Source organism: Zootoca vivipara, chromosome 14 (assembly GCF_965207765.1).
Source record: "Zootoca vivipara chromosome 14, rZooViv2.hap1.1, whole genome shotgun sequence".
Taxonomy (NCBI): Eukaryota; Metazoa; Chordata; class Lepidosauria; order Squamata; family Lacertidae; genus Zootoca; species Zootoca vivipara.
In genome coordinates this window covers 2,383,534-2,411,481 of record NC_142597.1, presented here as the reverse complement: position 1 = coordinate 2,411,481, position 27,948 = coordinate 2,383,534, and the positions used below count along the sequence as shown (strand labels likewise).

Here is a 27,948-nt window from a genome sequence, read left to right as displayed (position 1 = left end):
GAGCGTCGTGGGCTGCATGGCCCAAGGCTGAGCGGCGACGGGAGGCCCGCGGGCCCTTTCGCGCTGCCGGGGCAACGGACGGCTTTCTAGTCGCTTTTAAAAACAAGGCGCTGGACTGGAGGGACCTCTGGTTTGATGCGACTGGGGTCTTTCTGTTTAAGCACGTGCTGGGCGAACAGTTCTTCGGAGAGGCTCTCCCGGCTCCCGCCTTGGGCTCTACAGCACCACCTCCCACACAGAGGAAGCGTACCGTAATAAAATAAAAATAAAAACCTAATAAAAAATTAAGACATCCCCTGAAAATAAAACACCTTGTGTTTTTTTGAGGAAAAAAAGTTATAAGGCGGTGTCTTTAAAAAGGGGAAACATGGTATGCATCCCTCCAGCATTCAAAGAGTTCTCTTTCCAGGATACTTTCTGCAGGTTGAGATGTGAAATAGCTGACCAACACATGCCCTATATAAAAAATCAGCAGGAGTTCAGTGACAAGTGTAGGATAGAAAGCATAATCATGGTCATCCATGCGGATGATACCCAGCTCTACCTCTCTTTCAAATCAGAACCAGTGAAGGCGGTGAAGGTCCTATGTGAGTGCTTGGAGGCGGTTGGAGGATGGATGGTGGCTAACAGATTGAGGTTGAATCCCGACAAAACAGAAGTACTGTTCGTGGGGGACAGGAGGCGGGCAGGTGTGGAGGATTCCCTGGTCCTGAATGGGGTAACTGTGCCCTTGAAGGACCAGGTGCGCAGCCTGGGAGTCATTTTGGACTCACAGCTGTCCATGGAGGCGCAGGTCAATTCTGTGTCCAGGGCAGCTGTTTATCAGCTCCATCTGGTACGCAGGCTAAGACCCTACCTGCCTGCAGACTGTCTAGCCAGAGTGGTGCATGCTCTAGTTATCTCCCGCTTGGACTACTGCAATGCGCTCTACGTGGGGCTACCTTTGAAGGTGACTCGCAAACTACAACTAACCCAGAATGCGGCAGCTAGACTGGTGACTGGGAGCGGCCACCGAGACCACATAACACCGGTCCTGAAAGACCTACATTGGCTCGCAGTACGTTTCCGAGCACAATTCAAAGTGTTGGTGCTGACCTTTAAAGCCCTAAACGGCCGCGGTCCAGTACACCTGAAGGAGCGTCTCCTCCCCCATCGTTCTGCCCGGACACTGAGGTCCAGCGCCGAGAGCCTTCTGGCGGTTCCCTCGCTGTGAGAAGCCAAGTTACAGGGAACCAGGCAGAGGGCCTTCTCGGTAGTGGCACCCACCCTGTGGAATGCCCTCCCACCAGAGGTCAAAGAGAACAACAACTACCAGACCTTTAGAAGGCATCTCAAGGCAGCCCTGTTTAGGGAAGCTTTTAATGTTTGATGGATTTCTGTATTTTAATATTTTGGTTGGAAGCCGCCCAGAGTGGCTGGGGGAACCCGGCCAGATGGGCGGGGTATAAATAATATATTATTATTATTAATAATAATTATTATACCTCAATCACTGGATGCTCCACACCAGGCATCCCCAAACTTCGGCCCTCCAGATGTTTTGGACTACAATTCCCATCATCCCTGACCAGTGGTCCTGTTAGCTAGGGATCATGGGAGTTGTAGGCCAAAACATCTGGAGGGCCACAGTTTGGGGGTGCCTGCTCCACACTGACAGTAAACTGTACAGAAGTGTGTCACAAGCACTTGAGTTGAGTGTAGATAATACTACTTTAACACCACACTGTGCTGCTCCTAAATGTTAAAGTGATCTCTAATGTATATTAAAATTACTTTTTAGAAATGTGATTTGTTTTGCTACAAGGCAAGAAAAGGAACTACATATTACAATCAGGGTAGCTGAGCATTTCCTGATATGCGTGGCTTGCAGAGTAACACACTTTCTTGCTCCTACAACTAATCAACTAACTGAAGAACTGTGCATCCAAACAAAAGCTGATACCAATGACAAACTTATTTGGTCTCTAAGGTGCTACTGGAAGGATTTTTTAAATGAAATTTTTAAAAATGATTTATTGATCATTGTTATGCTACTGTTATAGGATGCATTTTCTGCATCTATTACTTTTTTAGTATTTCAGCTACATTAACAACTCAGAAATCACCTGAAAAGCAAGATATTAATGCTCTAAAGTAATTAAATAAAAGTTATTACAAAATATAGCAATAAGCAAACTTCATAACAACTATAACCAACATGAAAACTTTAAGCACATTTCTACATTATTGGTATTTATTAATTTGTATCCCACTCTTCCTTTCAAGGCAGAAAACATCAAAATGTTACATTTTATATTTAATGTTCCTCCAAAAGAACAGGCTTTAAAAAGCAGAGTCAACAAATGGTTGAACTAGGACACAGAGACTGATCCCCTGCAACACCTTTTTATTGCATTAACTCCAGCATCCCATTTTGTGATGGTAGGCAAACAGCCAGTGTTTCACTGAAGGAACATAACCCTTTCATTAGTAATTCAACACGGTTAGACTGAGAGAAACAGAATATCAGAAAGTCAGCACAAAGCTGTACATCCTCCTTCATCAATACAGTCGTACCTTGGATCCCAAATGCCTTACAACTCAAACGTTTTGGCTCCTGAATGCAGCAAACCCGGAAGTGAATTTTCCAGTTTGCAAAAGTTCTTTGGAAGCCAAACGTCTGGCGTGACTTCCGATTGAGTGCAGGAAGCTCCTGCAGCCAATGGGAAACCGCACCTTGGTTGTCGAACATTTTCAGAAGTCAAACGGACTTCCGGAATGGATTCCATTCGACAATCAAGGTACGACTGTAATTACAATTCTGCATTTTTCTTGAATGTACACAAATGATGTAATTCATTATTGGAATGTTTATAGCCAAAGAGTAGTATTTTTCCCAATCTGATAAACACAACGCTACTCTTCGATTCTAGACACACACCAAAAGTTAAATTTAACCTCAAAAGTAAGCCCAGGCTTCATTTGTAGGTTATCGATCATTTGGCATTATTCAGCCCGTTAAGCACTTTAAAGTCCCAGCAAGTGCTTAGCTGTCCGACAATAAAAATAATTGGGAATTTAGAATTGCTTAAATTTGATCATGTGCATTGTTTTGAGTAGAGGCACTGCAACCTTCTGGGGGTCACACGGCAGTGGAGGGTAGCCCAAGGGACACAACACGTAGCTTTGTACTGGAGGCTACAGCCCAGTCATTCAGAAGTCAAGCTATTTCTACATGTGTGTGTCTCCATCCAGGCAAGCAAAAGGCATTATTACAGATCAATGACACACTGCATCTAGACAGGAGGGAGGCGTGGAGCAGGGCCAGTGAGAAATGTGGGCTTGAGAAGGGGTGTGGCCTGAAAGGAAAAGGACCAGACAGGCAGAACTATAAGGGTGCAGTGGACCCTTGCATCTGAGACCCTTTAGTAAAGCTTTTCTGTGTTTGCCCTACTCTCTGAACTAGAGAGTTCAACACTGCAACACTTTCCATCAGCAGATGAAACACTGCCTGGGTACTGGTCGACGTATTTATTGAACTCTCTGATTATGACACTGCTGTTTATGGCTTTTGTGGCATTCTATTTTTATGGTATCATTATTACAGACTTTTTTCACATCTTGTTAAGAGTACAAGAGAGAGCAGTTACTAAATTATATACAAATAATTATATAAACACACTACAATAATTAGCAACACTACCACCAGAGGAGCGGACTGGACAACATAATCTGCAATTTTAACCCCCCAGTGAATTCCATAGGACTTAATTCTGAGCAGACATGGTTAGGATTCCATTAGTAGGCTTCAACAGTAAATCAATGACACCCTCTTAGCCCAGGTGTGTCTGGGCTAAGGTGCTGGCTGTCTAACGCTATCACATTTGCATACAAGCAGCCATGCAGAGAAGAAAATCAAGGCCTTCGTGCTGCCTACCATTTTCAAGTGTTTCAAGTATACAAAATCTTTCGCTTGCAAAATAAAATAAAAACTTTACCATCTTACACAAATTTTACACAGGATGCTATTTTCACTAGATCAATTAGGTTTGCAAAATAAGCTCAGTTCAAGTATTTTAAAGCCTAGCTGGTCCAAGAAAGGCATCATCTCATGGCTCTGGGGTTTCTCATTCCCACATAAATTGCCAACACTCTGGTTGTTTTGTATTTTTATATTATAGAAAGCATAGTCTCAACAGTTTTAGGAAGAGCAAAGCAGTTCATCAACCTAGCCATCATACAAAATGTTAAGAGTCATTTCCAACTTTACATACACAGCGCTGAAGTAAAAAAGTAATCAATTTAAAGTGAAAAATAATTATTCCTAGAAAGCATTTTGTTACAAACTTCCCCTTTGCCAATGTACTTGTCCTCTCTACTGGAGCCAAACATTACTACTTTAACCGATTCAATAGCACCTGGTGTCATCCACTGATTGTATTTTACTAAGACTTGCTTAGAGAAAATAGTAACCAGAAAGAACAGCACAAGAGTTACACAGAACATGGTGCAGTTATGAAAATATTAATGATATTCTGTATATAGCCAATCATAGTAATAAATTTTGCCCCCAGAGTATTAGGGTTTTTAAAGGCAAAAACAGGAACACTGAGAAGCATGTAAACAGATACATAAAAATGACGCAAATCAGAATATGATACTTTGATTTTAAAACAAACTGACACAGGATTTATCCAAACATGCAAAGATTGTGGCTGATTGACAAGACATTCACATTTATACTTCCGTCATATCAACACAGAAAAACAAAATGAACAAACTACAATCATTAGAGATACAATCAGAATATGGAGCCTCTCTCCACTGTAGAAAAAAACCCTGGAATGCTATCAATTTGAAAAAAATTATCAAAGCATCACACAAATATACCTGTTTCCCACTAATCAGATACCTGAACAGCAATTTGTCTCATATCTCTGTTGTCTGCTACACATTAAATACAAACAACAGCATCTGCACAGTTCAATGGCAGTTAAAATAAAGGAACACTTAGCTATCTGTACAGGAATAGAGTAAAAAAAAGCATTAAGAAAAAGGTAGGAGGAAATCCCTTCATGTATAATATTTAAAACACAATCAGTAAGTAAGTTTCATCTTGCTGTTCACAAACAAGTGTGCCTTTTGTCGAAGGCCTTGGCAATGTCATTTCCTTGTTTACTTAAAGAAATTGTTGAAGACGTTCAGCCTTCTACCATTTACAACAGAGACTCTAGCTATTCATGAACATGGAGAGAAAAATGTCTGTATAATCCTGCTGCAGATTTGTATTGAAAAGGGTTAATTTCTGCACCACAGTCCCCTAGCAGTACTGGCTGCAGAAAGAAATGAAAAGGAGGAAAGATGTTCCTTTCCCAGCCTGCTTATGATAAATTTCAGAATGGTATCATTTTAAGATAGAGTATAAGGAACAAGGGGAAGGATCTTAAAGATCATTTGTTAACCCAAAGCAAGTCTTGTTTCTTTTGGGGAGTAGGGGGTCTAAAGAGATTTACACTGCAGTATATAGCAGCAAATATGGCTGCCTCTGCCCCTTTAAATCCAAATGGCCCTCCTCCATCAAATTAAACTATTATCTGGTCTATCCTCAGTTATTCCTCAACCCTTCTTCAAAAAACAATGAGGGTGCCTCTCCCTTTAGCAACAAGAGATCTCTTTCTTGAACTCTAGGTTGAAGGCTTAATAGGGCATTCATGCAAATTTATATGTGTAGGCAGGCACTGTATATACATATGCAAAAGGTTGTGTTATTAACAGTCCCAGATTAGACTTCTCCAACTCCAAGGCCAACACTACCCCATGATTATTTATGGCTTTCTAGTTAGAATGTCATGCAAAACAGCAACCCCATGGCACGCTACATAACCAATTCCACACCCACAGTCCATATTCTCACACTTCTATACAACACTACATTAAGGCCATCTCTCCAGACTCCAGCACAGTTATTCTATTATTGTACTGGTCACAACACACAAACCATAACAACACTTTGACTATAAATTATTTCATAATGTATTTTCCTATATTGTTTCTCATATCCTTTAAGCCAACAGTCTTGAAGAGTCTAACACTCCAAACTACCTAAAATGCCTCAGCAACTGTACTTCCATTGTCATGTTGACATCAACCACAACTACCGTATAGGACTATAACCTCCTTGCCATAGCTGCCAAGTTCTCCCTTTTTAAAGGGAAATTCCCTTATGCTGAATAGGCTTCCTCGCGAGAAAAGGGAAAACTTGGCAGCTATGCTCCTTGCATACCAGCTGGCTTTATTATTTCTCACCAAATCACCAATTCATAAATCCCATTTTATTTTATTTATTAAATTTGTACACTGCCCTTCATCTGCAGATCTCAGATGAAGCACAAAATACATGATAAAAACAACCATAACCCCACTTCCCACAAACAAATTTAAAAGGCATATTCTGTAAAATGTTAATCAGTCAAAGGACAGATTGAAGAGGAACATTTTGTCTGGAACCTAAAGGTGTATAATTATGATGCCTCAACCCACCTCCAGCCTTTGTCCCAACTCTGGCATCCTCACAACGCCATTGCTCCATGTGAGATCTAGCCTCCAGTCATCATCCCACTTCTACTCCATCTGTTTCAGAGTCCTATACTACCCATACATCCTCACATTCCTTGGTCTCACCAAACCCCCATTCCCCCCAAATATATATGGTACCCAATATCTCCCCTCTGCACTATCTACTACCACATACAGTGGTACCTCGGTTTAAGAACAGCCCTGTTTACAAACGATTCGGTTTACAAACTCCGCAAAACTGGAAGTAGTGTTTGCGAACTTCACCTCAGTCTAAGAACGGAACGTCATTAGGGAAAGTGCGCCTCAATTTAAGAACAGTTTCGGTTTAAGAATGGGCTTCTGAAACAGATTACGTTCATAAACCGAGGTACCACTGTACTGTCAGGGATTAAGCTGCTGTGGAATAGTTTTTTATGTATTTTAATAAAGTGTTTGATGTTTTGATGATACTTTGTTGGTGTACTTTTGCTACAAGTTCTTGGTGTTGCTACTGCTAAATGTCTACCAAACACACAAATACTATGGTACTCAGAGCCAAAGCCACTATGAAAAGTCCTTACTTCCACATGTAATGACCCCCTGACTCTTTAGAGCTCTCCCTCAATTGGTGGTATATTAACCAGTTAACTACTATACATATCTCCCCAAGAAGCCCACTAACCTCAACGGGGAGAGCTAAGGGACTATTAGGTCCAAATTTGGAAACTTGCAGTATTTTAAATCTCACTTTGCCATGAACTCATTATGGGGTCTTCAGCAACCCACCATCTCTCAGATCAAATTTTGAGATATAATAATAGCTACAGGTTATTTGTCACGATTTTATATTGCCCTTTCTCCAAAGCGTTCAGGGCAGCACACATAGGCTGAGAAATATTGAATGGCCTAAGGTCACAAAGTGAGTTTAACAGCTGAATGAGGATTTGAACCCACTGATCCTAATGCACACCACATTTCAGATTACTGAGGGCTACTTTGGATTACAGATATACCCTAAAGCACTGGGGGGGGGGAGACACCTTGAAAATACCCACTTGTGGTTGTCTGTGCCAAGTAAGGTTTGCTTCTTGGAAACCGGGAAGGGAAGCTTTTGCTTCCTGCGCTTGTTACTGCCACATAAATATGTCTATCCAAGCCAATACCAAAGGGAGGGAGGTCACCCGTGCAGGAGCAAAGAAAGAAGACCAGGTGGGGATGAGGGGCCCAAAACTGCTCTTGTCAGTACAGCAGGAGACTCTCGTTCTCGGGGTCGTGGGTTTGAGCCCCGCATCGGGCAAAGGATTCCTGCAATGCAGCGGGTTGGACTAATGACCCTCGCGATGCCTTCGCACTCTACCGTTCTATCATGAGAAGCCTAACACACTTCAGCTCACGTTTTCATCAAGGGTCCTGTAGATGAAAAACTAAAGGAAAAATGGCGGACTCTCCAAAAAGTAAATATTGGACACGGAGGAATGTTGAGGACTAGCAACTTGGGTAGGCTCGTTCGCAAGGCGACGTTTCCGCCCCCCTGCCCCCCCCCCGTGGCGCCTCACCGTCAGTCTGTTCCATTCTAACTTCCCCGCCGTATCGGACCGATTACCGCCGGGACGCGTAACGGAGGAAGCGCGGCGGGAAAGGGCCTCGCCGGGCCGGACTCGGCAAAGGGGGCGGGCCAGGCCCCGCCGTAGGCCGCGCTCGATCCCCGGCCTCAATTGACGCGGCGCTCCCGCCGCCTCCTCCTCCTCTGCCGCCTCCTTCTCCTTCTCCTCCGTCGCGGGCGGCGCAGGAGCCTCGAGGGCTGCGAGCGAAGAGAAACCGGGGGCGGGCGGGCGACGAGTCCAGGGAAGTGAGGGGGCGCTGGCGCTCCGCTCTCTCTCGCTCTCTCGCTCTCAGACCCCGGCCTCGGCCCTGCCCGCCGCCTTCGCCGCCGCCTTTCTTCTCGCGCAGCACAAAGCTCCCTCAGAGGCAGCGCCGGAAGAAAGCGGCGCCTCATTGGCTGCCCGCGCTGCGCCAGGCGCCGGGCATGCTGGGAGTTGCAGTTTCCCTCCAGGACGAGGGACGAGGCGAGCGCGGCGCCTGGACGGGTCGGGCGGAGGGCGCGCGCGCTTGTCCCGGCCCGGGGGCAGCATCGCTAGGCGGCGGCAGCGGCGGCGGCGCTGCTTTCTGTGTAGCTCGTTCAGGTTCCCTCAAGCACAAGCAGGACAGCCCGATGCAACAGCAAGCAGGCGCCTTTGGGGACAGGGAAGCCGTGGCTCTGGCCTGTGGCTCGAAGCTTGGCGGGGTCCCGGTGGAAAAGACAGCGCAACCCGCAGGTACAGCCCAGGACAGTCTTAGAGGCAGCCCCGTAAGGTGGGCAGGAGGGGAGGGGAGGGGAAGGCGGGGGTTGGGGCCCTGTGAGCCAGCGAGGTGCCCCGTGCGCGGGCGCAAAACTGTTCCCCTGCGGCTCTAAGGGCGAGATCCGCTGTTTGTGCTCCAGGGAAGAGGCCCAGCTGTGGCCATGGGGACACTTCTGCACCAACATGCAGGTCCGATTTGTTTTTTAATTGACATACTCATTTGACTGGATAGACTGTGCTTCCCCTCAAATCTACAGAATGCTGACTTAAGAACAAATAGGCATAATCTGTCACCTCTCTTAAAATCTTGTTTGGACAAGAATGGCATTAATGAGCAGACTTGGGATTTCAGGACTCTGGAAACTGGACAGAGAAATTTAAATGACTTAGATGAGATTTAGAACTTAGAAAGAAGGCTATGTCCATGCTCCCATGTCTGTAACTTAAGGCATACCTGGATTCATACTCCTCGGGCAGGCAGGCATGTAAACCATACAGCAGGCATCCCCAAACTGCGGCCCTCTAAATGTTTTGGCCTACAACTCCCATGATCCCTAGCTAAGAGGACCAGTGGTCAGGGATGATGGAAATTGTAGTCCAAAACATCTGGAGGGCCGAAGGTTGGGGATGCCTGCCATATAGTCAAACCTGCTGCTGAGGGCAAGACACCCAACTTAGAGCATCCCCAACAGATGGTTGGCCAGCTTCTACTAAGTAACGTAAGAGTCTGCTGGATCAGGCCAAAGACCCAACTAGTTCAGCATCTTGTGGCCAACCTGGTGCCTAATGGCAAGCCTCAAAGCAGGACCTGAGCACAACAGTCTTCTTCTTCTCCCTATGAGTGTTTCCCAGCAACTGGCATTCCAAGGCCCCAGTGGAGGTGGAACAAAGACATAAAGCTAGTAGCCATCAATAGTTGTTGTTGTTGTTTAGTTGTTTAGTCGTGTCCGATTCTTTGTGGCCCCATGGACCATAGCACGCCAGGCACTCCTGTCTTCCACTGCCTCCCGCAGTTTGGTCAAACTCATGTTTGTAGCTTCAAGAACACTGTCCAACCATCTCGTCCTCTGCCGTCCCCTTCTCCTTGTGCCCTCAATCTTTCCCAACATCAGGGTCTTTTCCATGGAGTCGTCTCTTCTCATGAGGTGACCAAAGTATTGGAGCCTCAGCTTCACGATCTGTCCTTCCAGGGAGCACTCAGGGCTGATTTCCTTCAGAATGGATAGGTTTGATCTTCTTGCAGTCCATGGGACTCTCAAGAGTCTCCTCCAGCACCATAATTCAAAAGCATCAAGTGTAGGTGGCTTGAGCTCCAGTGAGGGAGTCTTCCACATCCCTGGGTAACCGATTCCATTATCAAACTGCTCTTACTGTCCAAAGGTTTCACCTAATGTTTTGCTAAAATAGTGTACCATCGTATAATGTAATGCCATTTGATTTAGTCCTTCCCATCCAGATGCAGCAATAAAACTGCTAGCCCATTTGCAAAGCTAAGCCGCGTCTGGTATAGTTTCAGATTGGATAGAGACCTTAAATGGGTCAAGATTCCTGCACTGCAGGGGGATTGGACCCTTGGTTCCCCCCCCCCAATTCTATTATTCTGTGAAAACAGCTTTTGCCTGCCTCTATATAGCAGCCCTTCAGATTCTGGAGTAGTGCTCTCATGTCTCCCCTTAGTCATCTCTTCTCCATCAACCTTTCCTCAGGATTTATTTTCTATATACCAATGGCCATCTTCATGCCCTTCCTCTGAACCTGCTCTTATCCATCTACATCAGGGGTCCCCAGACTACGGCCCAGGGGCCGGATACGGCCTGAAGGCCTCATTTATGCAGCCCCGCCGCCCGCTGTCCCCGCGCAGCTGCCCACTTCCAGGTCAAAAGAGGACTGGAAATAGCTTGCATGCATGCGCATCATTTCTGGCGCACTTTCAGGTCGGAGGAGGCCCGTGTGCATGCGCACAAGCTATTTACGGTGCTCCTGCGTATGGGCGCACGCTCCTTCGCGTGATCGGCACTTTGGGCACCGTCCCAAAGCGTGGTAAGTATGGGAACTCCTGATCTACATCCTCAAAATGCAAAGTCCAGAAACTGGGCACAGTCCACTGGATGTATTCAGAATAGTGCTGAATGATGTGGAAGTAGGCCTTCTCATGACTTGGAAACAATGATTCTGTTAATGGGGCCAGAAATCTCATTTGCCTTCTCTCTAGCCACATCACACTTCTAACTTCATGTTCAGCTTGTGACTGACTACAGTCCCAAGCTCATTTTCACATGTGTTACTGCCGTATCAGATATCTCCCATCTCATACACCTGGTTCATGTGCCTAAATCAGGCATCCCCAAACTGTGACCCTCCAGATGTTTTGGCCTACAACTCCCATGATCCCTAGCTAACAGGACCAGTGGTCGGGGAAGATGGGAATTGTAGTCCAAAATATCTGCAGGGCCGAAGTTTGGGGATGCCTGGCCTAAATGGATAACTTTGCATTTTCATTCTGCTGCATATCATTTTATTAAGTTTTATTCCTGTCTCCTGTAATGTTAGCAATACCTCCTGGTTTTGTGTCATTTCCAAAGTGATAAGTGTTCCTTCTATCCTTTAATCTAAGTCATTGATAAAACTTTGCCTGTGTATGCTGCTTATCAAAGTATCATGGGAGACTTTACCCAATGCTTTGCTGAAATCCAAATAAAGTATGTCCACAGCAATCCCACTATTGACTATGCTAGTAGCCCAATTTTTAAAAAATCTATAAAGTTAGCTTGGCAGGGTTTGTTGTTGACAGTCCACGCTGGCCCTAACTAATCACTGCATAGTTATTTACTTGAAAAAATTACCTTGATCTTCAGTCCCAAAAAGACTCCCGGAGTAACTTACAGACCAACAGACATAATAGAGTTCCTGCCCTCAGACTTACAATCTAAAAGGCATGACACAAAAGGAACATTAATTGTGAGGGAGGGGGAAATAAGCAACTTGTGTGCTCCATATCTATTCTAGTACCTTTCCCAGTCAGACTGATTCTGTGGTTTTCTCAAACTTTCTTACCCAAACCCACTTTTTAATATAGAAGATAAGGACAACATTTGCCAGTCTCCAGCCAATCTGGCTCAATAGCATCTAGATTATTTAGCAGTAGCTTTCAGACAGAATACACCTGCGGTCCTACCTAGAAACATCAGGGATTGAATCTGGAATCGTCTGCATGCAAAGCACATGTTCCACTCCTGAGCTACAACCCGTCCCTTAAAAAGTTAAACTTGTCTGTTCAGGATTTCTCAAAGATGATTTCTCAGCCCCCTCTTCCACCAAAATACTTTAAGAGGTAAAAATGTTGCACTAAACTTTTTTTAAAAAACACTTCTATACTGCCTTTTACTCCAGAGAGTATGAAAGCATAGATTGTAAAACAAATCCATTAAAACATATCTGGAAAATATTCATAAGAATTATAGTAGGGTGCTAAATTCTTGACATTAAAGGTTGGGAAATATCAGCATGCCAGAAGCAACTGACAGTTGGTAGAGTGTATTTGACTGGAAAAAACAATCTGAAGTGTAATGCATAATGTAAATTATGATAGGCCTGGAGATTGGCCTCTACAAAGTAGTTCTACTGCAGGTGCTTTTAGTGGGGTTCAAAAGAGTTATTGGGGGGGGGGGGGAATGACCATGTGGAATACAGTATACATAGACTTGATAAGCTTCCCTTCTGGACAGAGCAGGCTGCTGGGGTAGAGACTTGAGGGCCAAATGGAGCCCTCCAAACTTCTTATCTGACCCTAAGGACTCTCCCCATACCATAAGCCCTCCCCAGGCCTCACCTCTCACTACCGCCTGAGCTGCCTCTCCTGGAATATTTCTGGCTGGCTGGAAGGCATCCTCGACCTCTGCTGCTGATGCCTCTTGCTTGCCTTGACAAAGGATTGGGAGGTAGGAGTGAGTGCATTAGAAGCAAAGATAAAACGTATATTCAAAAGGTTGTCCAGAAGGCTGAAAAGGGTTCTCCAGCCCTGCACTGGAGTCTGAAAGAGGGGGAAGTGGTCTGGAGTTGGAGGGAGTTGCAGCATTAAGGATTCATAGGGTGACTGGTGGACTGCTAGGCTGCCACAACCTATAAAGGGAGATGAAAGCCATGAAGAAGAAAAACCTGGCTGTTTATTCAGATCGGCTTACAGAGGCCCTCCTCCTGCACCCACAAGAATGGATACTTGGGTTGGAAACCACAAGTGATAGAGCCTTCTCAGTGGTGGCTCCGTGGTTATGGAATTCCCTTCCATACAGAACCTGGAAAGTCCCTTCGTATATTCTAATTTGCCTTTCTTAAACAATGTTATTTCTGTCAAAGATTCCTGAGGTTTGATGCTTCCTTACTATTCTGGAGTCTTCAGTTTTCCACTATTCACACATCTCTCTCAGATGGATTTTCCCCAGTTATACGCTACTTTGTAAAGCAGATTATAAAATGCTTTTGAAAAACAAGGCTAGGGAGCAGGTTGTGTTTTTTCTGCTTTGGAGGCTTTGGCTACATCTGATGCTTCTTGATTTCAAGGGAAGTACAGGTAGACTGAAGCACCAATGGCGGGACGAGGGGCTTTAAATTGCTTCAGTGTGTTCAGCTTGTCTTACTCATTACAAGATGAGGTGGAGTGATGTATCCAAGAAATTCTACAGACTCATTTTTAAATATACAGAAGGCAGTTCCAGTAAATCATTGCAGGTAGAAGCCTGGTAGATGAAGGGAATGCTGTGGATATAGCAGGGTGGATAAAAATCAATGATTTTTTTTTTAAAAAAATTAAAAATCAGATTTTTTTTATTTAAATCAGATTTTTAAAATTTTAATCAGATTTTTTTTTAAAAAAAATGCTTTTTGAGGAAAATATATTACCATCCAAAGGTTATTCCATCATGAAATAAAGATTAGTTTTTTAATTATGTAGTTATGTAGTTTAATTATGTAGGTTGAATATGTTTAATTTTTGGGGTGAATAAATTCCATTAATCCATTCGCAATGTCATGCTCTTCCAGAGGTTTTTGTAAGATTATTGGGCAGTTTCTCTGCCTACAAGATATTATCACAGATGCTTGGTTTACTTTTCCAGTTCTCAAAACTAAATTTGACTCAACAGAGATCACATGCCTCTTCTTCACAGCAAAAATGTTATAACATGAACAAAGTTGAGAAAAAGACCTTAATCCTATTGTTCTACAAACCTATGAATACAGAAACAACCACTTCAGTGCTAAGTTTCATGAAGTTCAGTGAATAGAATAGAAACAATATTTTTCTGATTGTTTGGAGTGGACAGTATTTAAGTTTTTCATGTGTACGCTGGGCTGACAGTCTAAGTTTATTAAAATATATATATATTGTTTTTGTTTAGCCAAATTAGTTAACAAACATGGATGTTTGTTTAAGCAAATAACATATGCTGTAATGTTGTTGTTTCAGTTGAATAAATCTATTTAAATTGTCATTATTAAGGTAATGATTATTTTTCTCCTTCCTAAGTACAACAGGAAAGTTGTCCAAATATGAATGATTAACCTATTAAACTGGGGATAAAAAACTAATATGAAAAGTTGTTATTCTAAAAATCTTCATCTACTTTATATTAAAGTTATACCAGCAAGAATTAGTCTTTATGTAGAAAACTATGATTTAAATCAACCCTTACCGACTAGTGATTTAAATCGTGATTTAAATCAGTTTGATTTAAATAAAATCCACCCTGGGATATAGCCTATCTTGATTTCAGCAAGGCCTTTGACAAGGTGCCCCATGATATTCTTGTAAAGAAGCTGGTAAAATGCAGGCTAGACAATGCTGCCATTCAGTGGATTTGTAACTGGCTGACTGACCGAACCCAAAAGGTGCTCATCAATGGCTCCTTGTCATCCTGGAGAGTAGTGACTAGTGGGGTGCCACAGGGTTCTGTCTTGGGCCCAGTCTTATTCAACATCTTTATCAATGACTTGGATGATGGGCTTGAGGGCATCCTGAGCAAGTTTGCAGATGACACCAAATTGGGAGGGGTGGCTAATACCCCAGAGGACAGGATCACACTTCAAAATGACCTTAACAGATCAGAGAACTGGGCCAAAGCAAACAAGATGAATTTTAACAGGGAGAAACGTAAAGTAGTACACTTGGGCAAATAAAAAATAAAAAAATGAAAGGCACAAATACAGGATAGGTGACACCTGGCTTGAGAGCAGTACATGTGAAAAGGATCTAGGAGTCTTGGTAGACCACAAACTTGACATGAGTCAACAGTATGATGCAGCAGCTAAAAGAGCCAATGCAATTCTGGGCTGCATCAATAGGAGTATAGCATCTACATCAAGGGAAGTAATAGTACCACTATATTCTGCTCTGGTCAGACCTCGCGTGGAGTACTGTGGAGTACTGTGTCCAGTTCTGGGCACCACAGTTCAAGAAGGATACTGACAAGCTGGAACGTGTCCAGAGGAGGGCAACCAAAATAGTCAAAGGCCTGGAAACAATGCCTTATGAGGAACGGCTTAGGGAGCTGGGTATGTTTAGCCTGGAGAAGAGAAGGTTAAGGGGTGATATGATAGCCATGTTCAAATATATAAAAGGATGTCATATAGAGGAGGGTGAAAGGTTGTTTTCTGCTGCTCCCGAGAAGCGGACACGGAGCAATGGATTCAAGCTACAAGAAAGAAGATTCCACCTAAACATTAGGAAGAACTTCCTGACAGTAAGAGCTGTTCAGCAGTGGAATTTGCTGCCAAGGAGTGTGGTGGAGTCTCCTTCTTTGGAGGTCTTTAAGCGGAGGCTTGACAGCCATCTGTCAGGAATGCTTTGATGGTGTTTCCTGCTTGGCAGGGGGTTGGACTGGATGGCCCTTGTGGTCTCTTCCAACTCTATGATTCTATGATTCATTACAGCATCTTGTTGAGTTCCTAGCTCTACCTGTTGGATGGTTGCCATCTGGGCAGGAGACTGAAACTGTAGGTGGGGTGTCATTCTGAATGCTCACACACATGTACACAGATCCCTGCATGTAGACAACTAGCACATCAAGCCGAAAGTTTAAACATCAGGCTCTCCCTGCAGTGGAGACTTTTATGTAAGGGATTGCAATAATGCAGGAAAGAACTGCGTTGCTGCAGTTAACATGTCCCCAAGCACAGCATGAGAAGGGGGGTTCTTCATTACTGGGAATGACAGCAGTAGGGGGACTGATGTGCTATTTTGTCCTGGGTTTAGCACAAGGAGAGATCTTCCACACAAGCCTGGGAGTAGGTGGAAAAGAAGATAAGATGAAGGCTTTTCAGTGTTTTCTTTTTCTTATATTTTTGAAGCTGATTTCTGGTGAGTCTATGATTAAAATGGTATAACCTGCTCAGGTGTGAAAAAAGCTAAAATCTTAAATGTTTGCTTAGGCTGAGCAAAGTAGTCACTGGTAATGTCAGACCCTTACCATGTGTAAACAGAATTTAAGATATAACTGAATTAATGAATGCACACCTGTCATTAGATATAGAAAAGACAGCAAGTCAGGATGTGGAATGGCTAATCAGTGGCATAGCCATTTCCATTCTCTTTAAATGAAAATACATGTACGCGCACACCACACTGAGAGATGGAGGATGCTGTTAATTACTAATAGATTGCATTTAATTACTAATGCATTGCATAAAGACAGGGATGCAAGATTCTGAAGGATCGATATAGCATCTGTCTCAGGTTCTGCTTTTAGCTGCTGGGGTTTGACATCTCAACTGGGCAAGAGATTGGGAATAAATACCATCCTTTTCTCTTGTAGTTGTGAATGCAAGATGCAGAGGAAATCATTTGCAATTCATTCCACTCTTGCCTAAATCCTAAACATCCAAAGTACTGTAAATACATTGGGAATGAAATCTATTGTAACTAAGCCAAAAGGAAAGCAGAAAAGGCATGTGTGGAGAGGGAAAAAACCTTACATCCAACAACAGCAAAAAGGAAAGAAAGAAAAAAGCAATGTTGGTTTTGGGGGGAGGGGAGACATGAAAAGATTGGTGCCTGTTTCCAGAATAATTAGAAAAAAACCTAAAGTACCAGGGAAAACGAAATACAGGTGGCTTTTTACTCTTTGAACCGGACTGTCTGTGGGCCAGACTGAGAAGGCGATTGAGCTGGATTCGGCCCCCGGGCCTTTGTTTGTCTACCCATGATCTAAGCAGCTTTGAGTTACACGACTTAATTGCACCTAGGGCTAAATGCAAGGAAAACAAGCTGCCCAATCCGGTGGAGATATGAGAGATGTAGCTGGTTGCTGTCTTGCCCAGGCAAGCATCTGGCTCACAACATTGGCATTCTTTCATGGTTAGAGTTAAGGGGGAAAGGAGATGGCCAAAACATACTAAAAATGTAAGTTGTCCATACAACTGGCCCACCTCACAATGTAGTTGTGGGTATGGCTTTGTCACAAGGTGTCCTTGAAAGCTATGGTTTATTTATGAGTGGACAAGCAGAATCTATTGGAAACATGTAGACTCATTCAAGTCATCAGATGCCCAGATAGGATCTGATTCTATTTATATAATCTGTATATGAGTCCAGTACTGAATTTCATGGATGCTTTAGAGTCTTTGAATGCTTATGGTAAAGTACTTTGAGATATTTTATACATTAGAACCAGTATATAAATTGACCAAATAAGGATTATGCTCAACTTAGCCTTCCCCTGGCCTTTCAGACCAGTCCTCTTCACATTGGGGAAACCCTGAAATTCAGGAAGTTGTAGGAGCAGTGGGACATGGACTTCAGCTTTCAGACATGCTTTTATTTGGGTTAGGTCAGGGGTGGTCAATCTCAAGCGTGAGGACTTTGTATCTGGCCCCAGGGACACTCTCCTGGCCAAGCCCTTCGCCAGCCCTGCTGCACACCCTCCTGGAGTGTTTTTGCCTGCCTGGAATGCACCCTTGAACTCTTACAATGTCTCTGGCTTCCCTCACCGGAATTTAAAGAGGGATGTCTGAGTGCATGTGGTAACTGTACAAAGGTAAAATGTACATTCAATGCTCTGCCCGCTTTCACATCTGTCTCCACCCAGAAAGAAATGTGGCTCTTGGGATGCAAAAAGAATTCCCAGCCCTGGGTTAGAGCCATGTTGTGAAACAAGCTCTGCAGTTGCTTCACTGTGTGTCTGGCTCACAATTCAACCCAAAATTATGTGAAAGTCTGCTGTAAGTCCTGAAACACATTCATCCCGGGTGAAAATATCACACCACCACTTTGCTGCTTGCTGGAGTCACCCCGTCAGTCATGCCTTCCAACTGGCTATCTAATGGCTGCTTCATGCATCACAAATTTCCCGTGTACATGTCAGAAGCCACCTCTGTGCATACACAAACACCTGAATGGGTGGGACAACTACAAAATATGGGATCACCCTCAGTTGTTTCTAAAATATGTCTACAACTGGCTTGGATTGAGGGTTGCCAACCAGCAAGCCTCTTATTGGCCTGGCTAGAGCTCCCTTCTTGGCTCACTTGTTCACCCTCCCGCTAGTCTCCATGACAATTTATAATATGTCATGCAAAACAAGGAGGTGAATGGGAGTGTAGCAAAGTGAAACGACACCACACATTCCTTTGTTAGAGGAAAATGTCACCATCCATCACACACAAGCATGAAAACGGCGAAATATCCTGGTTCTTACAATTGAGGGGTAGCTGTGGTAAGTTGGATGCAGAAAAAACAACAGAGTCACACGGCATCAAAAGTAACACATTTATTATGGCATATGCTTTCCCGGACGAAAACCTTTTTCCTCAAATGCCAATTTGCAGGTGACATTAAATGTGTATTTGTGCCAATGGAGGGCTTCCTCCTTGTGCCAAGAATAGCAACTTGTGGGAAGCCATTACTGTCAGCATTACAGCAAGGAAGGACCACTGCCCTCCTGAGAGTTCTTGACCCCTTCCACAGTGGATGCCCTCGCATTCAAACTGCAAAAAGACATTAAAGGCACATCTAGCTTGGCCCTCAAAAGTTGACAGGTGCATCTCCCACAAAAGGAGGTAACAGAAAAGAGGGGAAACCGTAAACAGTGGGATTAAATGGCAATTAAATGCAAAAAAAACACTCTGCAATCATTGAATTAAGTAACCCATTTGCAGCAGTAACTGAGTTACAGTGTATTTTGTTTATTTAAAGAAATTATTTCTCGCTCTTCACCTTGTTAAGTCTCAAAGCAGCTTACAACAACGAAATTCTACAAAACTGAAAACATAAATGTTAAACCTGCAAAATTTAAAAACCTTGATGATTTAGAAGCCCCAGAACGAAGCAAATGGCGACGACACTATTTTAGCATTGCAAAGTGAAAGGAAAAGTCCAGCTTTGGCGCTGGAAGTCAGAAATATATTTTTCTGTAATGCACGTCCGCCTGGAAATCCCGGCCAAGGCGACCGCCCGCCCCTCTTCTCTGCCATACCAACCATGTGCTACACTGCAGGGCTGTTGTAAACGACTCTCACCACCCCGGCAGTTTCTTGAAATCGGCATTAGCAGGTCAATCTTTCAAAAGTGATGAGGAAGAAGAGGAGCCGCCCCCTTACCCGCATTGGAGGAAGCCGGGCTCGCTGCGTGGGGCGCCGCGTTCCGTCTCTGAGCGAACGCGCGGGGGCTCCGTGGGCAGGAAAGCTCGCCTTCCTCCATTGACACCTCCTCGGGGCAGTTTCACCTCGTCCGAAATTCCTGGCGAAGGACCCGGAAGTGGGCTCTGGCGCGTCACTCTCCACTTCGGTCTATGAGTGCCGCCTGCGCTCGGCTCCTGGCAGCGCCCGGCCGAAGGGAGGCCCCGCCCCCTTTTCTGGCCCCTCCGAAGCGCCCGCCTCCCATCCCTGGACCTGCGTCCCTATTGGCGGTCATCCGCTCGCGAGAGAAAAAGAGGATCCGGGGCGCGCGCGGGGGCCGCTGGGAGTTTGCGGCTGTCGCGGGGGAGTCTAGAGCCGAAAGCGGCCGGTGGCAGAGTGGGGGGGAGGGGAACCTGTGGCGGCCAGCGGAGAGGCGGCGGGGCGCTCCATGGAGAACGAGGGTACGTGGGGATGCGGCGTCACGTGTACTCTAAATGGCAACATACACGTGTGTGGTGGGGGCGCGGGGGGGGGAGAGGTGCCCGGAGGCGCTGAGGGGGTTTGGCAGCGGCGGGCGCGTCTCTCCGGTTTCTCCGTGCGCGATCCCTTCCCTGCCTCCCTCCAGACAACAGGGGTCCGTGAGGGCGGCCAGGGCCGGGCGGAGTCTTCGTGGGGAGGCCCGTGGGAGGCTCCGCGTCTTCTGTGGCCCGAGGGATGGGGCTGAGCGCTCGATTCGTTGGGACGGATTCGTAGTAGAAGCAGGTCGGGCAGCCCCGCTGTTCCCGGAGAAGACTTGGCAAGCGAAGAGACCGGGGCGACGGGCTCTGTTCCCGCGTGTGATGTTCACTGGAGTCCAGATCGACTTGCATTATGGCAGGAATAAAACTCAGCAGCGGTTTTCATGCAGATACATTGTATGAATATCTTATCCTTCATCATCCTGGACTTTAGGTTGTTGCACAATATTAAAAAATTTTTGAACCTGACCTTAAAACTCAGTCCTTGTCTCTGGTGTGTTCCATCTTTTGGGGTGGTTTTTAAAATAATTTTATTATTAATTAAAACACTTCTTTATCGGTCTCAAGGCAGCATACAACATTATTTATTACATTTGCAGACCAGCCTTCATCCATAGATTTCAGAGCAGTTCACAACATAAAAATATAGCAGCCACTTTAAAATCAATACCAATAAAGAGGAGAAGGCAGCTGATAACCCAAGGCAAAATTAAAGCAGTGTTAGAAACTCAAATATATGAGCTAGATGCCATATGGCTCCTTAAAGCAGGGTTGCAGTCGCCAAAACAGAATGCCAAGTTGCCACTTTTGGGCCAGAAGGCTCCAAAGTCGTATTTTACAATAAGATTTTTTGATTCCTGAAATTCATTCTGGTTGTGCAGATAAAGAAGAAGAACAGAAGAATAATTTATTATTGGCCAAGTACATTTTCCAACATACTTGGAATTTGTTTCGGCTACATTGCAATGTAAACATACACACACTGTTCCACTCACAATACAAATAAGCAAAGAAACCCACCCATAATTGACCTCCCCTTCAGCTACACATCTACAAATTTAACAATTTAATGGCACAAGGGGAAAAACTGTTCCTGTGCCTGGCCGATTTTGTATATGAAGACCTGTAGCTCCCATCAGTGCTGACCATGCTGGGATGGGGCTGATCAGAGTTTGAGACCAAAACATTGGGTCTCTGCCAATTCTGCCTCTCTCCTAGATTACAGTATTATCACATGTTATGTGCATTTAACTCGTGTGATTTCAACCATACATAGTTGAAGGCTGGCTGGTTGAAATTCAACATGTTAAATGAAAGCAAAGCAGACAGCTTAAAAGGTTTTTTTGTGCTGGTGAAACCTGGTGCAAAAAGTGCTTTTAAGCTATCTGCTTCTCTAAGAGGGCAAGGTCCTCTCTGCGCACCAGTTTTGGGATGCTCTTGCAAGATCTCGCGGGCCTTTTTGAGTTCCAACAAAATCTTATGTGAGCATCCCTAGCAAGCAAGGCTAGGGAAAGAACTAGAGCTCTTTTCATGCTGGGAGAACCAGAGAGCACGGGTTAGTAATGGTTTCCCACCTTATGACCAAGTCATGGAAAACACATTTCTTGATGTGCAATTGCATTGCAGATGGAAGCTGTGTCTGTGACAAGCAGAATGCTTACTAACTTGTTATAGTATCTGCTGTTGAAGACTGTAAAGGAATAATTTGTTTAAAGAACTTCCATTTTAAGTTATTTACTGCTACATTAGTTGAGTGAATTACCTTTTTAAGAGGCAAATGTTAGCTTAAAATGTTGTTTTTCATTCTTTGATAGTACACATGCCATAGACCAAACAGACTGACTCCAGGTGAACATGGCCTTCTACAGCTGTAACATATTCCTTGCAGTAGCTAGGTCCAGGTAAGAAATTAATTGTTGACATTATTTTGTGGACTATAATACATCAATGTTTCAGTTGCCTAAAGCTTGGAAGAAGTGTGTCATCATTGTACTGAGAAACAGCGCCACTTATTAAACACATTGGGTTGCAGGAATGATTAATGGAATGCTCAGGGGCCAATGAATGTATTTGCCCGGTATACTGCTCATACCTGATCTTGTGCTGAGCTTCAAGGGTTTGTAGATGCAATAAGGAGTCTTTCTGCTTTTGTGTACCTCTGAACCCCAATATAATTATGGAGGATTCCAGATAAGGGCAGGATCTTGTTTATGCTGTTGCACTGGACTTCAGAGATGCACAGAAGTAGCAAAGACTACTCTGCTTCCAGGTACCGGTACCTCAGAAACCCAGCATGGGCAAGATGAGGAGAGGGGTGAGTACTGAAAACAATATTTGAAAGATGTGTTCTTGTATTTCTGCTGTGCCCTTTCTCCCATAGAGGTACAATGCAGACAAAACTACAATTACAAAACAATTAAAACATTTAAAAACAGCTGTACAGAATAAGATCAGACACACATACATCCCACAAAATTGCACAGTACAGCAGGTGAGGAATACTCTCCATCAGACTCCAATCATCCTTCTCTACAGGCATGGGCATACTAGTGCATCTTTAATTGATGCCAAAGGCCTGCCAAAATTTGGGCTTACCAGCATTTTTGGTATTTTGTTACAGCAATTATTGTTTTGTCTCTTACCCCTCACAGGGGACCTCATCTTCTTGTACACTCCATCTGCTCCCCATTCTCCCCATCGGTTGTGTTTGCCCAGCTGTTGGATTCCCACCTTAACCGAGCATACCTGAAGGACTCGGAGAGCCAGCAGTTGCTCCTCAGTGTGCAGCAGGGCATTGGGTTACCTCAGTTGCTAACTAAGCCCATGCGAATGCTTCACACGTCAGCTTCCTGGCACCAAGAGCTTCAGGACAAAACTCAGCCTAGCCAAAGTACTGTAACAAAGGACACTGAGCTGGCCAAGGTTCCAGTGGACCAAGCAACAGAGACTGCCAAGATACCGTTACGCCAGAGGATTATTGATGAACTAAAACATTATTACAATGGATTCCATCTGCTTTGGATTGACACAAAAGTTGCTGCTAGGATGGTGTGGAGGCTGTTACATGGGCAAGTTCTCACTCGGAGGGAAAGGCGAAGGGTGAGCATTGAATGGACAGCCCTCAGCAGTGGGGTCCCGTCCACTGGACCAAGCAATCAAATGAATCGTTGGAGCTGACTGGCCCTTACCATTTGGGCTGGTTCCAAATTTTTGTTCACTAGTCTGATAAGGTTGCCAACCTTTTTGGCTCAGTGGGCACATTTCAGATTTGGGGGTGCCACTCACAAAGTGGCTGCCATGTGGGGGGGGGAGAGTATGGCATAACACAGAAATTAGAGAGGCAATCATTCCTAGCAACCTTATGCGTACCATAGGATTTCAGCTATGTCCTGATTGTGGAAATCACACATACACATACTCTGATGCCTCTCTGCGTTCACGTGCAGGACGTGATGAGGACTACTATCCCTGTCTTGTTTCCAGCATTTGATGCTAGGTCATAGGCATCACCTTTCCCCTTGGGGGAAACTCAGGATTGCTGCTGCAAGAGGGGAGAGTGTCACCCTTCCCTCCTGTGCACCTCTGAGCAAACCGTCTGACACAGCATGGCCTATGAGAGATGAGTGGTCTCTGATCAGCTGCTTTCTCAAATGCTCAGCTGAAAGGTTGATGCTACTTTTGTTGGGGGAGCAGGGAAGGGCACAATTATATAAACAACCCTAAGTTAATGTTATCTCTCCCCACACAACAAAATAAGCCAATTGAAGTGGTGCTTTTCAGGCCTGAGAGTTTTTTAACTTGTGCAGGAAAAAAACACATATTGAAATCATTATGCTAATTTATAGGACAGTTCAATTTGTGATTTTTATTTTAAAAAATATTCATTTTCTATTATTACACATAAAAACAAACACAACATCACAATACATTATCAAAACCAACAACCACATAAAATTACAAAACAAGAAGAAAATGTTTCTATTCTCAAATCTAATTTTCTATACATTTTAGTGTGACTTCCTCAAATCCCCCCATTCTGAGTTCCATTATATATCATCCTTAGCAATTTTCTAAATTCATAATTTTAACCATATTTTCTACTATAACCTTATCATAACCTTTTCTCCTTCGTTTCTTAACTCCATTATCATTAGTTTCCTTACAACTAATCTCTACTTCTACACCTACAGCCTATAGCAACTTCCAAATATATTTCAAAATTTCAAATATTGCAATATTTTTTAAAGTATATTCTACATTTCTTTCAATCTTCTTCCACTGACTCTCGACTCTTCTCTCTGGTCGCACACTCTCCCCGCCAGTTCGGCAAGTTCCGTAAAGTCAATCATCTTCATTTGCCAGTCTTCCACAGTTAGTACTTCTTGTGTCTTCCAATTCTTCGCTATTAAAATTCTTGCTGCTGTTGTGGCATACAGAAAAAAGTAACATATTTTTTGGGAATTTATTCCCCAACTATACCAAGTAAAAAGGCTTCTGGTTTTTTAATAAATGTGTTTTTCAACACCTTTTTCCAATTCATTATAAATCTTTTCTCATAAGTCTTTTACTTTGGGGCACGTCCACCACATATGGTAAAAGGTTCCTTCCACATCTTTACATTTCCAGCATTTATTATCGTGTATGATAAATTTTTGCTAATTTGACCGGTGTTTACAGTGGAACCTCGGTTTACGAACACAATTGGTTCCAGAAGTCAGTTCATAAACCGAAGTGTTCGTAAACCGAAGTGAACTTTCCCATTGAAAGTAATGGGAAGTTGATTAATCCGTTCTAGACGAGGAAAAACACCCCCTAGAACGGATTAACCGCTTTGCTCCGATGCCTTCGCGGAGGCTGGGGAGCGTTTCCGCGACTGGGCTGCAGCCGCGAAAGCGGTCCCCGGCCTCCGCAAAGATATCGGAGCAAAGCCCCAGCCTCCGGAAGGCATCGGAGCTGGGACTTCGCTCCGATGCCTTTGCGGAGGCGGTCCCCGGCCTTCGCAAAGGCATCTGAGCGAAGTCCCGGCTCCGATGCCTTCCGGAGGCCGGGGAGTGTTTCCGCGACTGGGCTGTGCAGCCGCGAAAGCAGTCCCCGGCTACCGGAAGCCGGGGACCGCTTTCGCGGCTGCACAGCCCAGTCGCGGAAACGCTCCCCGGCCTCTGGAAGGCATCGGAGCGAAGTCCCGGCTCCGATGCCTTCCGGAGGCTGGGGAGCGTCGCGAAAGTGCTCCCCGGCCTCCGCAAAGACATCGGAGCAAAGTGGCTCCGATGCCTTTGCGGAGGCCGGGGAGCACTTTCGCGACTGGGCTGTGCAGCTGCGAAAGCGGTCCCTGGCTTCCGGTAGCCGGGGACTGCTTTCACGGCTGCACAGCCCAGTCACGGAAACGCTCCCCGGCCTCCGGAAGGCATCGGAGCCGGGACTTCGCTCCGATGCCTTTGCGGAGGCCGGGGAGAGTCGCGAAAGTGCTCCCCGGCCTCCGCAAAGGCATCGTAGCGAAGCCGCTCCGATGCCTTCCGGAGGCCGGGGAGCGTTTCCGCGACTGGGCTGTGCAGCCGCGAAAGCGGTCCCCGGCTTCCAGGAGCCGGGGACTGCTTTCACGGCTGCACAGCCCAGTCACGGAAACGCTCCCCGGCCTCCGGAAGGCATCGGAGCCGGGACTTCGCTCCGATGCCTTTGCGGAGGCTTGGGAGCCGCGAAAGCGGTCCCCAGCCTCCGCAAAGGCATCGGAGCAAAGCCCAGCCTCCCCGAAGGTATCCGACGCTCCGATGCCTTTGGGGAGGTTTGGCCTTCGCTCCGATGCCTTCGGGGAGGCCGGGCCTTCGCTGCGGGCCTCCAGGAGGCATCGGAGCGAAGGCCCGGCCTCCCCGAAGGCATCGGACACTCAGTAGACCTCCGGCACCTCGGTTTACTAACTTCCGGGTTAGGATAGTTCGTAAACCGAAAGTTCGTAAACCGAGGTGTTCGTAAACCGAGGTACCACTGTATTACCATCTATACATCATTTTCATTATGTTTTCTCTCAAAATATTACATGCTGTAAAGTTGATACCCTTTTTCCACATCCTCTCCTAATCCTCCAACATAATATTATGCCCCACATCCTTTGCCCAATCAATGATTACAGATTTCACCTGTTCATCTTTCATATGCCACTCCAGCAATAAATTGTACATCTTGGATAGATTTTTTGTTTTGGTCTCTAACAATTCCGTTTCCAATTTCGATTTTTCTACTTGAAAACCTGCATTTTTCTTATGCATTTTAAACACTTAATTTATCTGGTAATATTGAAACCAATCATCTAAATTATCTTTCAGCTGATTTCTTTGTGATTTCTTGTCATGCATAATATTGCGCATTTGGCTCGCTGTGGCAAAATACTAGTTTCAAAAAATATTTTTAAAAAATACTGTGTACTATCAAAGTTAATCCCTCCAGGACAGAGTAAGGAACCTTTGGTCCTCCGGATGTTGTTGGACACCCCCTCCCATTAGCCCCAGCTCAAGGATAGACAAAAAAATCATAGAGTTGGAAGGGAGCCTGAGGACCCTCTAGTCCACCCCTCCCCCCTGCAATGCAGGAATAGGCAGCTGTCCCTTACGGGGATCAAACCTGCAACCTTGGTGTTATCAGCACCAAACTCTAACCAACTGAGCTTGCTTTTTTAAATATATTTTAAGATGTAGAAGGGGAAATGCTGTTTTAATGTGGCTCTTCAGGTTGCTAATTTTAAGTGAATAAAAGGTAAATTCCCTTCTTCAGGGCTAAATACATGTTATTGTCCTCTTTTTATTTGGTAGAATTTTCATTATTTATTCAGCTCCTAAAAGTGTATGTTGCTTGGGAACTGCAATGATGTACCTACCTTTGAAGGCTTATTCTTTGAAGCCCAGTTCTATAATTCTTGAAGGAACTTTTTCACAGAAGTCAAATCTCAACAGTTTAGTACTGGTTTTGAAGCATAGTATTTAAGCAAATCAACATTGTTTGACAAGTATGCAATACTGAAATAAAAAGCATTTTAAATCTGCTATATGTCAGTTTAGTATATTGATTTGTACGAACAAGGAAAACTTAGTTATACAAGATAAATTTCAGTTTTTATTGAAAAATAATACCGGTAGTGGATATACCTCAATTTAGAAATGTGCAGCTACATTTATTTCAAGAAAAGTGAATTACTATGTTGCAATAATGTCAACAAGCATTAGACATGATGAGAGTTCTAGTTCAGCAGCCTTTGGAGAGCTACGGGATCCTCTCTTCTAGATAACTCACTTTTCACTGCTTCTGTACATTAAGTCCTGCAAAAGAGACTCTCCCATTTCCATTTCATGCTTTCAAGATTTTGTGCAATCTTATATTTATATGCAGATGCTGTTTGAGGCGCCATTTTCTTCTCAGATTGCCTAGCCAAGCCTTAAAGAAATAAATCTGAAATAAGTGTAGCTTATAACTTTAAAATCATATCAGCATTGTTGTTGTTTAGTCAGTTAGTCGTGTCCGATTCTTCATGACCCCATGGACCAAAGCACGCCAGGCACTCCTGTCTTCCACTGCCTCCTGCAGCCTGGTCAGACTCAAGTTCGTAGCCTCGAGACACTGTCCAACCATCTCGTCCTCTGTCGTCCCCTTCTCCTAGTGCCCTCAATCTTTCCCAACATCAGGGTCTTTTCCAGGGAGTCTTCTCTTCTCATGAGGTGGCCAAAGTATTGGAGTCTCAGCTTCAGGATCTGTCCTTCCAGTGAGCACTCAGGGCTGATTTCCTTCAGAATGGATAGGTTTAATCTTCGTGCAGTCCATGGGACTCTCAAGAGTCTTCTCCAGCACCATAATTCAAAAGCATCAATTCTTTGGCAATCAGCCTTCTTTATGGTCCAGCTCTCACTTCCATACATCACCACTGGGAAAACCATAGCTTTAAGTATACGGACCTTTGTCGGCAAGGTAAT

The 27,948-nt window shown here is 44.7% G+C and overlaps 2 protein-coding genes across 6 annotated transcripts in view; one reads left to right on the top strand and one right to left on the bottom strand.

The window, feature by feature from the left end:
* Positions 1 to 19,713, bottom strand: part of NSD3 (nuclear receptor binding SET domain protein 3) — a 94,138-nt gene extending 74,425 nt beyond the window's left edge. For 2 of the 3 annotated variants that reach the window (XM_035139001.3, XM_035139003.3), the window contains exon 1: positions 8,091 to 8,498. The gene's annotated coding sequence lies outside the window, so the exon portion shown is untranslated. Of the gene's footprint in view, positions 1 to 8,090; positions 8,499 to 19,460 lie in introns of those variants that run through there. The other variant, XM_035139002.3, reaches the window with a different exon arrangement.
* Positions 19,714 to 19,821: 108 nt separating this feature from the next.
* Positions 19,822 to 27,948, top strand: part of LETM2 (leucine zipper and EF-hand containing transmembrane protein 2) — a 28,755-nt gene continuing 20,628 nt past the window's right edge. For 2 of the 3 annotated variants that reach the window (XM_035139837.3, XM_035139834.3), the window contains exons 1-3: positions 19,822 to 19,939; positions 21,811 to 21,897; positions 22,648 to 23,095. In XM_035139837.3, coding sequence (XP_034995728.1) covers positions 21,851 to 21,897; positions 22,648 to 23,095 — 495 coding nt within the window. In that variant the 5' untranslated portion in view covers positions 19,822 to 19,939; positions 21,811 to 21,850. Of the gene's footprint in view, positions 19,940 to 21,810; positions 21,898 to 22,265; positions 22,311 to 22,647; positions 23,096 to 27,948 lie in introns of all 3 variants that reach the window. The other variant, XM_088657725.1, reaches the window with a different exon arrangement.